The sequence below is a fragment of the Pelecanus crispus genome, chromosome 1 (genome assembly GCF_030463565.1).
Source record: "Pelecanus crispus isolate bPelCri1 chromosome 1, bPelCri1.pri, whole genome shotgun sequence".
Lineage (NCBI taxonomy): Eukaryota > Metazoa > Chordata > Aves > Pelecaniformes > Pelecanidae > Pelecanus > Pelecanus crispus.
In genome coordinates this window covers 226,324,167-226,335,315 of record NC_134643.1, presented here as the reverse complement: position 1 = coordinate 226,335,315, position 11,149 = coordinate 226,324,167, and the positions used below count along the sequence as shown (strand labels likewise).

The 11,149-nt window shown below is 56.6% G+C and overlaps 1 protein-coding gene across 1 annotated transcript; it reads right to left on the bottom strand.

Annotated features, from left to right (window-relative positions):
- Positions 1 to 3,080: 3,080 nt before the first annotated feature.
- Positions 3,081 to 10,028, bottom strand: WDR73 (WD repeat domain 73). Its single transcript, XM_075720572.1, has 8 exons — positions 9,964 to 10,028; positions 9,697 to 9,764; positions 8,243 to 8,331; positions 7,445 to 7,533; positions 6,423 to 6,490; positions 5,469 to 5,633; positions 4,062 to 4,436; positions 3,081 to 3,472 (listed from the first exon to the last, which is right to left on the bottom strand). Exons 1-8 carry the CDS (start codon positions 10,026 to 10,028, stop codon positions 3,234 to 3,236), a joined length of 1,158 nt encoding a protein of 385 aa, XP_075576687.1. The 3' UTR covers positions 3,081 to 3,233.
- Between the last annotated feature and the right edge of the window lie 1,121 nt (positions 10,029 to 11,149).

Below are 11,149 nucleotides of genomic sequence, written 5' to 3'. Positions count from 1 at the left end.
CCAAATAACCCCCCCCCCCCTCTCCATTTCTGGGCTGTGGCTTGTCCCCTCCCAGGCAAGGCAGGAGAAACCCCAAAGCTTGCTCTGGCCAGCATCCACAGCACCATTCCGGATCCGCTCCCTGCTGGGAAACATCTCTCCAGCCCTGCCACATCCAGCCCACTCGCTCGCCCCGAGGTTAAAGCAGAGGGGAAAGCTCTGCGGCCAAATTGCCTCAGTGAAGATGGGGTCCTGGAGGACCTTTCCGTGGTCCCACGGACAGCAGAGGTTGGACGCGTGCGTGTCCAACGCAGCTGCTGAGCCGCCCCTTGCCGCACTGATGCTGTGGGGAAGGAGGGACCGTCCTTAAATCAGCCCGTCTCGGGGCCGTCAGCATTTGTCCTGGGGACAGGAGCCATCCCAACCTTCCCCACCGAGGGCAAATCTGGCTCCAGCAAAGCCAAGGTCCCCACAGTCACACAACCGGAGTCTCTGGTCAAACGTTCAGGTGATGCCCAAAGGTCTGCCGTGGGGCATTTCTGGGAGAAATGCCCTTACCGCCCGGTGCAAGTTCTCCAGCGTCACGTTTCAAGGGAGATCCCTCCTCTGTGCGTAATCCCTCTCTACGGCAGCTGCAAGTACTTAATATTTTGGACATCTCCAGTCCCCTGTCAAATCTGGTTCAAGCTGGACAAGACAGCCTAAGTTATTTTGGGGAAAAAAAAAAAAAAAAAAAAAAAAAAAAAAAAGAGAGAAGTTTAGATAAGTACAAACTGTGCTATTGCTTAAGCCTCGTTTCTTCTGAAAGCCAAGCAAGTTTGCTTCCCTGTCCTCTCCGCACTACCTGCATCACCGCGACGTGGGACGGGGCCAGGCTTGGCTCTGCTGCTTCTGCTTGCCAGCTCCTCCACTGCGTCCCTGCAAAGGAGACAGCGAGGAAGATGAAGCCTGGTTGCTGGGAAGGCTGCAGCGGTCATCTCTCCTCCTCAGAGCCCATCTCCCCCAGGGCCAGACCCTTGCCCTGGTTGGGTGTTCATGTCGTGGAGGAGCCAAGAGGAGCCGCAGCAGCTGAGCTGTGCGCCTCAATTTGCCAAATCTCCCACTCCCAAGGGTGCTCCAAAAAGATCCCTTGAGCGCTAGGATCCCACCCGGGGAACCTGCCATGTCTGCGTACCCCTCAGCCACACGCTGCCCTTGCTGGGGCTTAATCATGGAATCATGGAATGCTTTGGGTGGGAAGGGACCTTCAGGGATCACCCAGCCCAACCCCTGCAGCGAGCAGGGACAGCTTTAACCAGAGCAGGGTGCTCAGAGCCCCGTCCAACCTGGCCTGGGATGTTTCCAGGGATGGGGCCTCCACCGCCTCTCTGGGCAACCCCTTCCAGTGCTTCACCACCCTCAGCGTAAAAAATTTCTTCCTTATATTTCTTCCTTGTCCCATCTTGCACCAAAAATGCTGCCTCCTGAATTTGTGAAGCTGGTGGTCCCAGTGCAGGGGAAGGGCATGCTGTGCTCTCCCACAGCGGGCAGGAACACACTCAATAGCACACGGAAATAGAGGTTGGAAAGCCGGGAGCCCTCCTAGCTGCCCTTCACCGCGGCAGAAATCCTCCCAAGCCCCCGGCCAGAACCCAGTCACACCAGTCTGACATCAGCACAGCCGGACTGGTTTTACTGGGGACCCTTCGGGGGTGGAAAGGAGGACCAGGTGTTGCCGCACAAGCGCTCAGCTCCTCCTGGGCTCAAACAGGCTTTTTTTCTTCGCCACGGCTGCTGATGGTGACACAGACTTAGGGCTTTGGTAGGTGACAAAGCATCAAACCGCCCCCGGCCTCGGGCAGGACACGCTCCCTCCAATCTCACACACGGAGGCAGGGAGAGTTTTCAGGTGGGGAGTGGAAGAGCCCACACAGCTCGCGCTGGGAGAAGACCCACGAGCCGAGCAGTAACGTTATCGTTACTGCATGGACGGGAGCAGGTTTCAGCCGTAGCGGCGGCGGCGGCAGGCGAGCAGCTGTTGCCATGACACGGCGCAGCTCTCAGTACATCGCATTCCCAGCGCCAAGGTTTCTCCAGCTGCTTCGAGCACCCTCCTCCCGAAAGTACAGCCTTCACCCCAACTCACCCAGCCTTGCCTGTCCTCAACACCCCCCCTCCTTCACCTCAGCTTACACCCAGAAAAGCAGGGAGCCCTTCGTAACCCCTCCACCGAGGGAAGCGCCGCGGCGTTTCCCCCGACCGCAGAAATATCCGTGAAAAGGCAGACAGAAGCACGAGGGGACAGCGAAGGCTGGGCGCTGGGATGCGGAGCAGAGGGGACACAGCCTGGCAGGTCCTGCGCCCGCATTTGCACTGCGGGATCCAGGCCGGCTGCTCCAGCGCAAGCCAGGGTCCCCCCCGCTTTGCAGCCGAGCACCCCCTGCCCGCATCCCTCCCCTGCCCCGCTGCCGGGCTCGGCCACGGCTCTCGACTCTCTCCCTCGATGAAACATGCTGTTTTTCATGTTCAGGATAAGGAGCAGAGAGTTTATTTCCCCCCCCCACCCCCCGCCACCAAGTAACACCTTGGTAACAGCGTAGGCGTTGCAAGAGTCATCGCCTGGCTTCCTCAGGCCGAGGAAATCACATTAGCTCGACCGAATTTAAACTTTTCGGTTGGTGGGAAAAGAGCCAAAAGATACCAAGGCCTTTTCCTAGACTGGGCGCTCTCCAGTTACGCAGGGGGAGGGCAAAGCCCGGAGCAGGCTGGGGCTGAAAAGGTTGTTCCTGTTCCTTTTGCGGGCTGCAAACAAGCTGCGTTTGCAGCATGACTTCCTGAGCGGAGGCCGCCGCTCGTGACACACACACACGTGATGAAACGCCAACGCCCTGCAAGGGGTTCAGCCTCACCCCCCGTGCTTCGGGCCTGGAAAGCGGCGGGTTAAATATGCCCCAGCGTAGCCCATTTCCTCAAACCACGCTTTTTTGTCTGTTTTCTTCTGAAAAGTATGGCGCGGACACAACATGGGTCTACGATAAAATGATGGCAGGATGTTCTCTGCTAGCGGACACGACCAGAACGACAGGGTACTATTTCTTCTTCCACAGGAGAAGGAATAACAATCAAAATTTTTTACTCTATTAAAATAGCCCTCTTTACAGTTGGTTCTGTTCACTACAAGTGTCTCAAAACAGTATCCGCATGCAAACTGATACCTCGCAGCCTACGCAAACGTGAACACAGACAGGAAACACACATCTCGCCAAAAGTACGATCTACCCACACTTCCCACAAGACTGAACCCAGTCCCAAACGTGCAAGGAACCGTCGCTTGCTGCTGACAATAAAGTTCTTGGTTTCTGTGGATGCCACGTGTGTACCGTGACCAGGGGAGGGCTTCCGCTGCTACCCGGTCCGCCGAACGCGTGGCCTTTGTGAACAAAGATCGGCTCCGCTTCCCTGCCAGAGCTGTCCCAGCTCCGCGCGTCATGGACGTGCACAGTTCCATCAAAACCTTGAATAAAAGGGAATCAAACCATAGAAATAAATTGCTTGTTCTAGTCCCACTGGGCTCACGCTCACTTCCTGGCAGGGCTGCTGAGACAGAAAGGAGGACAAAGGCCCAAACCTGTGACAGCAGAGAATCCAAGCCCCCGAGGAGCTTCTCTCAAGCTGCCAGGGAGAACGCGGGCCAGATCCAAAAAGCCTGTAAGTTCACTAGCCTGAATTTGCAATGTTTTGGCCACGAGGCCGCCTTCCTGCCCAATCAGTCTTATCAGCGCAGTATCCCTGCGGCCAGGCTGTCACCGGCACTATCAGGGCAGTGTTTGATAAGAGCTTGGGGTTTTTGTTCTCCCGGGAGGGAAGGGGGAGTCCCCCAGAACCCATCCAGGCCCCTCCTGTAGCTGTTGGAGAGAGGCAGCTGCAGAGGACGATTAGCTCGCATCTCTGCTGGCTCCAAGCTCTGAACAACCACCGCTTAACCGGGGTGTTTAAAGTAAGGTGGGGTGAACCAGGCCTCGATAGAAATACAGATAAAAAAAAAAAAAACCCAAAACCCCAAAAAACATCAGGAAAAGGAGATCTCTGCCCAAAGCACATACCCGAAATGGCAAGGCAGCCTTCCAGAGCAGGAGCCCAGGAGACACACAGGAACTCCGCACCGGAGCTGGGAGAGGGAACTCTGCACTTTGCTGAGGCCAAGGACTCCGAGGTTTTTCTTAGGTCTGTTAGGGTGAGGTGCCCTCCGCTCGAGAGGCGAGCTACGGGCCGGGAGCTTGAGTCAGAGCCTTGAGGTCCGCGCCCGACTCCCATGCACCACCGCTCGCCACACAGCGCCGAGGGGACGGACGCAGCCTCCAAGGGACTCCGCGGCTGCCGAACGTCAGCCAGGCACAGCTGCCCCTTGGCACAGCAGAGGAGAAACGCGTTGCAATCCAGGAACGCCAAGCCACTGAGCTCCTCGCTGTTTCCGGAGGCTAGAAAAGAGAAGCAGATCTCAGATGCCACGAGGAGCGTTTGCATGATTTCTCCGCTGCAATCTTACCTGAGAAAGCAGATTTCTAGCCTTGTCCCTGGAAATGGCTTTCAAGCAAGGCTAATTAGTTCTTCCAGAGAGCCAGCAGCAGAGACTGACGCCCTGCTCGAGAATTATCTCTGCACAGGATCCACGCGGAGCGGGGACAGCCTGTACCCCTCAAAAGAGGAGAGAGGCAGGCCCACGACTAACGCCAGCTCTCTTTGAGCTCCCATGGGGGACCTGACACGGACCAGGGCTCCGACAGCAGATGCATCCAGCGCTACCCTTGCGGCAGCGGGAGCCGCATGAGTCCCTGTGGCACAGGGACACAGCAGAGCCCTGCAGTGACAAACAGATTTGCCCTTCCCTCCTTTTGCTCGGCACACCAGGTGAGAGCTGCTGGACACACACATTTGCCTCACCAGGGAATGAGGTGTGTGGGGACTGAGCGTTATTGTGTAGGTGAAGGCAGGTGGTCTCCAGGACCCCTTCAGGACTCCCAAAACCAGACCTGGATTCACCACCTCGATGTAAGGCAGGGCTGGTTTAACGAGGCTGGCGTGATCCCTCCTCTCACCCGCACGGACAGATGACAGAGTAACACACAGCTTGCTCAGAAGTTGACGCCGATTTCAACGACCCCAAGCGATGCGACTCCGGGGCCAGCACCTCCCTCGTTTGGGACAACACATACGGCAGCCCTCTGCTAACCCAATTCTTTGCACTGAAACCACCTATGGAGCTCTTGTAGGGCACGGATCTGGGGCAGAAGCCTGAGAAATCACTGTCATGGGAGTAGTGAGAAGCTGGAGATGGACCAGAGCATGTAACCTCTTTCCTCGATACAACGTACTTTCTGCAAATATCTTTATACCCTTTGGCGCACGTCTGAAAGCACCCACCCTGGGAAACGTTCGCCACTTGAGCAGTTACCCTTGCTTTAAGCAAACTCCAGCTTTCCAAAACCAGACATTCGACTTGGTTTGAATACCTGCCATGTAGACATTTTTCCTCGATTCAACCTCTGTAATTTGGACGCTGTCGAGTCTTGAGCCATGAAGGACCCACGGGGCTCTGGCCGAAATGGTTGCAATTTTAGCCCAAGGTTGCCCAGTGCCATTTTCGGTAGGTATGGCACTTACAGATTTAATAACATCTATTTGAAAGAGATGTAAGCAGTTGTAAAACACATCAGGAGTCAAGTAAGCCACAAGATTAAGCTGTTTCACAGAGGTGCCTCGCAAAGCTAAAAGTGACCTACTAAACCAGTAAGAAATCCAATTATGACTAACCCCCTCTCCAGAATAAAACCAATCTTTCCAACACATCCAGCAAGGATTGACAAGAAGCCATTTAAAAATCTAGCAAAACGCATGGGAAGTTGTGAACCAAGGCGCTTCTTTTCAATGCAGAAGAATAAGAAAACTTCTAATACCATTTTGCACTTCCTTTCTGGTGGCTTCAAAGTATTTCACAAGAGTAGACCAAGCAATGGCAATCCTTTTCTAGAAGCAGGCAGACATAGGCTTGGAGAACTGAGGTGGTTCCTGGTATATCCTGAAAGGTGATGTGTGGAGCTCTTTATTTCTAACCCTTGGAGGTATTAAGGGAACGTTGTGCTAACTGTACGATCAGGGTTTTTGTTTGTACGACTAAGAGCTCACAAATAAGTGGAAAGCCACTGTGACAGGCCTAAACCTACTAATTCCCTTAACGAGGTTTGTGCCATCGAGTCCGTTTCTTTCCAAGCCACCAGAATCGGGGCAGACGCTTGCCTTGCACCCTTCTCCAGCCCCTGCCACACAAGGGCAGTCACTCAGGGGGAGTATCACTCATGGGACCGGCACTCCTCTCCTCATTTTACACCCAGGAAGGGGAAGTTAGAGATGCTTGACGCAAGGACTACATTGAGAAACTACTCAAGCTCAGAAACACGTTCCCTTACCAGAGTCCTCTGCTGACACCTGCCAGACCTGGAGGGAGCTGTCTGGTGGTCCACTCGTCACCAGCAAGCTGAGGAAACAAAAATAACCCCACAAAACCCTTCAGGAGCAGAGAACGTCCTTTTTTTCCCCCAGCCTGGGACAAACTCGTTACGATAAGCACGGCTGTGCTCTGCCACTCCTCCTGTGCTCAGGAGCTCCTGGCTCCGTTTGGAGCAGACACGGAGCCATAAGGACCGTAACGCCAGAACTCCTCATGCCAGGGTGCTCTACACAGCCCAAGCAAACACAGTCCCAGGCAATGGCATTTAATTAGCACATTTTCCAAAAGCGCTAGACTAAGAACAGTGCAAAGAGCCCCAAAGTAGCAACAGGGGCTTGCGTAGGAGGAGAGCTGAGCGAGTGAAATGAATCAGCCAGAGGGAAGCGTGTTTGCCTGGTCTACAATCCACAGCAGGAAAAAAACCTTCTGAACCTGCATACGCAGGGACTTACGGAGCGGCGGCAGCAGCCACCAGCATCCTGCTCTGCCTGCTGAGCACCTCCACGCAGCGCCAAATGCAGAAGGAAGGGATGGAAAAGGCAGAGCAAGGAAGCTCTACTGGCCCCCGTTGCTCAGAAGCGGGGTGGGGAGGGATCCCTGGTGAGCCAGCATCAACATCAGCAGCCCCTGCAGCTCACTTCTAGAAGAAGCTGAGGATTCAAGTTATCCAGCAGCAGCTTCAGTTTTCCTGCCAGCTGCCCCAAAGACGCACCGCTGCAGCTTTCAGTACCGCAGCAGCGGGGCGCACCCCGTTTTGCTGAGCATCCTGATAGATGACTCCTCTCCAAACAGCACGGCAGGGTTCTGGGAGGACCACTACGTGTCACTGGCCAGCAAACCCCCACTCAGCGTCACACTGCTCTCAGAGCTGGCAGGATTGACCAGCTGGGTTGGGAAGCAGGCAAGGAAAAGGCACTCTCTCTCAGTGGACAAGCCCCCTCTCCACCTCCAGTACACCCTGGAAGGAGCCTGTGGCCATACCTGGTGTCCGGCACATATTTCAGGCTGTACACCGGGCGGTTTGAAAATCCACCACATTCCACCTTGAAATCTCTCTCTGGACACAAGCCCTAGAATCAGAGACAAAGTCATTTCTTCACACTTTGTGGTGCAGAACTTGGTGTGGTCACTCACCACGAAAAGAGAGACATGAGACACGCTCTCGCTTGGTAAAGCTGTTGCCTGTCCAGTAATGCCTATACCGATAGGAGCTACAGGATTGAAGCATCCCAAAATAGTTAGAGGAAAAAAAATATGGAGAAAGCTCCTGCCAAGAGCTCTGCCTGGGTTCGCTGCCATCCATGCACATCTGGCTCACGAGCTTTCTGCTTACCCAGTGACCAAACACCACCTTCTACTTTAGGGTAGAGGTCCCCCATGCAAGGACCAACATCGCTGTTCAGCAGCGCGGTGCCCCAGGCTTGGCCATCTCAGCCAGCCCCTTCTTCGTTTGCCTTGGTGTCCTCATCTGTCTTATTTCCCCACAAACTGCTTTCATCCATGCATCTGGAGATGAAATTTTCACGGCACAAGCTGCCCGGAGAGCAGCAGGATTACGTGACCGGACTGCCAGCCTGCGCTACCTCAACTGGACAGCAGCTGGGTGAATTACGTGCTTTACCTCTTGACCAAAGCTGCTTGAAACCCGGCCAAGTCCTTGTCAGAGCAACTGAGACCAGGTAACAGCTTGTGAAGCCCAGCACAGCACAGCCCGGTCTCTGAAGACACCAGACCATGGAGAACAGAGCGACCTGGTGCCACCCTAGCTGCAACACCCACCTGGGTCTCCTTCGCCTGCAGCGTCGGTGGTGGGAGCAGCTGCAGGATCTCCTGCCTGCCAGACTGTCCGTACCCGGCTACGCAGACACCTTGGAGGTGAGGATGAAAAACCAGGGACAAGGTAGGGATCAAGAACCAGGGACATGGTGAGGGATGCCCCACGGCCTGGCCCACTCTGCCTGAGCCAGACACCCGAGGCATAGAATCACAGAATCATAGAATCATTTAGGTTGGAAAAGACCTTTAAGATCATCCAGTCCAACCAGTAACCTAACACTACCAAGGCCACCACTAAACCAATTCAGGGCAGAGTAGCAATTTCATGTTTCCTGCCTTGGGGGGCTGGGTTATTTTTAATGAAAGTAAAAACCGGGAATCACTAAGGTTGGAAAGGACCTCTAAGATCATCAGTCCAACCATCAACCCAACACCACCATGCCCACTAAACCATCTCCCAAAGTGCCACCTCTGCCCGTTTTTTGAACTCTTCCAGGGATGGGGATTCCACCACCTCTCTGGGCAGCCTGTTCCAATGCTTGATCATTCTTTCCATGAAGAAATTTCTCCCGATATCCAATCTAAACATCCCCTGGTGGAGCATGGTATGGTCCACCCAGAACCCTGAACCCAGAGCCCCGGCTGAAGCCCGGCACAGCCCCAGCCTCTTGGCCCTGCTCCCGGGGTCCTGGCCCTGTACCTTGGCCTCCCCTCTGGGGCCCTGGCCTGGACTGACCCCATGGTCTCTCTTCTCCCTTCTCCATTGCCCTGGCCCGTCCCCGTGGCCATTTTCTCTACCCCTGTGGCCCCGTCCCTGTGGCCATTTTCCCTGTCCCCATGGCCCCAGCCCCATGGCCATCTTCCCTACCCCCGTGGCCATTTTCCCTGTCCCCATGGCCCCATCCCCATGGCTATTTTCCCCAACCCCCGTGGCCCCGGCACCATGGCCATTTTCCCTAACTCCATGGCCCCAGCCCGGTGGCCATTTTCCCTACCCCATGGCCATTTTCCCATCCCCCATGGCCCCAGGCCGGTGGCCATTTTCCCAACCCCTGTGGCCCTGGCCCCGTGGCCATCTTCCTGACCCCCGTGGCCCTGGCCCCGTGGCCATCTTCCTGACCCCCGTGGCCCTAGCCCCATGGCCATTTTCCTGACCCCCGTGGCCCCAGCCCCGTGGCCGTCTTCCTGACCCTCGTGGCCCAACCACTGTGGGCATTTTCCCTGTACCCATGGCCCCGTCCCCGTGGCCATTTTCCAGATCCCCGTGGCCCCAGCCTGGTGGCCATCTTCCCTACCCCCGTGGCCTCGGCCCCTGGCCCCCTCCTTTCCCCCGGTGCCCCGGCCCGGCCCAACCACCCTAACCCCCCATGGAAGCCGGGCCCAGCCCCTCTCCTCCCCTCAGCACCAACCAGCCCCGTCCCATCCCGTTCCCCTCCGCCCTGGCCCGCCGCACTCACGGTTCCCCCGGGCCCATTCGATAACGCGGGTGGGCGCCTGGAGCTCGAAGGTGTGCAGGTCCTTGTACCTGCGGGGAGAAGGAGAGAAGGGAGGTGAGCGGGGCCGGGGGGAGTGGGGCGGGGGGAGGCCGGGCCCGGGGGGAGGCCGGGCCCGGGGGGAGGCCGGGCCCGGGGGGAGGCCGGGGCAAGCGGGGCCGGGCCTGGGGGAGGCCGGGGCCGGGGCCAGCCCGGGGGAGGCCGGGGGAAGCGGGGCCGGGGCTCCCTCACAGGCGCAGGGACTGCAGCAGCCATTCGTCCGCCTCCGCCTCCTCCCCGGCGCCCACCGCCTCCATGGCAACGCCCGCCCGCCCGGCGCGCCTCTGACGTCATCGCGGCGGCGCGCAGCAGTGACGCCGCCGGGCGGGGCGGTTCAAAAGCCGGTCGCCGCCGGTTAGAACCGGTCGGCGCCGGCGGCTCTGAGGGGAAGGGCGGGTGGCGGTCGCCTCCCTGAGGGAAAAGGCGGCGGGACGCGGGGCGTAGGAGGGAAAGCCGCGTTATTCCCGCGGGGATCACCCCTGCGGCGGGGCTGTTGCGGGTGACCGTGGCCTCTAGGCCGCGGATGCTCCGTGGGCACCGCCTTACCGTGCCGGGGGCAGCGGAAGGTTGGGGAAGCACAGTCAGGTCACGTTGCAGTGTTGTCTTCGATCACACTTCTTATTTTAGCAATTAGAATACGAAAATAGAGGTAACAGTGCGGGCTTGCGTGCAGGTTTGTAAGTGTGGGACAGGTAATAGCGCAGCGCAGGTCTGTGCATCTTCTCAGCTATACAGAAATAGCCGTGTGCGGGTGCGGTGGTAAATTCAGAAGCCTCCCAAGTCTTTGTAAAAGCCAGCCTAACCTCTGCCCTTTATGCTAGTGCCTCCCTACAGCGTGGTGGTTACATGCTGGTTCCCAACCAACCCTTACATAGGCTTTGCTTTCTCATTTTTGGCAATTAAACGTGTCATTCTTAGGTACTTCGCTATTTTCCTGACAAGTGCTGTGCATCATCGCATCGACTCTGGTCCCCTCTGCCAAGAGGATGCTGCTCAAACTGCGATTGCAGGGCTGGGCCTCGCCGTGGGCCACGTGTACAGCAGATGATCCCTCTTTCAGTGATACGTTCCTCTCTGTTTCTCTCCAGCGTAGGCTCAGACCAGGTGCTGGAGGATCGGTGTGGCTAACTTGCTTCCAGCTGTGGGCTTGCTGCCTGTTAACAGTGATGCTTCAGGATCAGTGGTGATAACAGAGTTTATTACAGATTATTGTCCTTTTTCTGCCTTCTGGCTGGGTTTCGGCTGGCATGCACGGTGTTGTGAGGCAAGCTGTGTCTGTTTTCTGTTAACACTGCAAGGTGGCAGCCTACAACTTCTGAGGTGGCTCTGGAGTAATCAGAAAAACGACTTGTTTTTACAGAAATACATCTGAATGTGA

Bases quoted from the DNA above. Each gene is read 5' to 3' on its own strand.
- WDR73 (XM_075720572.1), bottom strand. From the start codon at position 10,028: ATGGAGGCGGTGGGCGCCGGGGAGGAGGCGGAGGCGGACGAATGGCTG. The intron at 8,332-9,696 runs GTGAGTGCGGCG...CTCACCTCCAAG, and splicing joins CGAATGGGCCCGGGGGAACC to GTGTCTGCGTAGCCGGGTAC. The intron at 3,473-4,061 runs GTATGTGCTTTG...CTTTTATTCAAG, and splicing joins AGGCTGCCTTGCCATTTCGG to GTTTTGATGGAACTGTGCAC.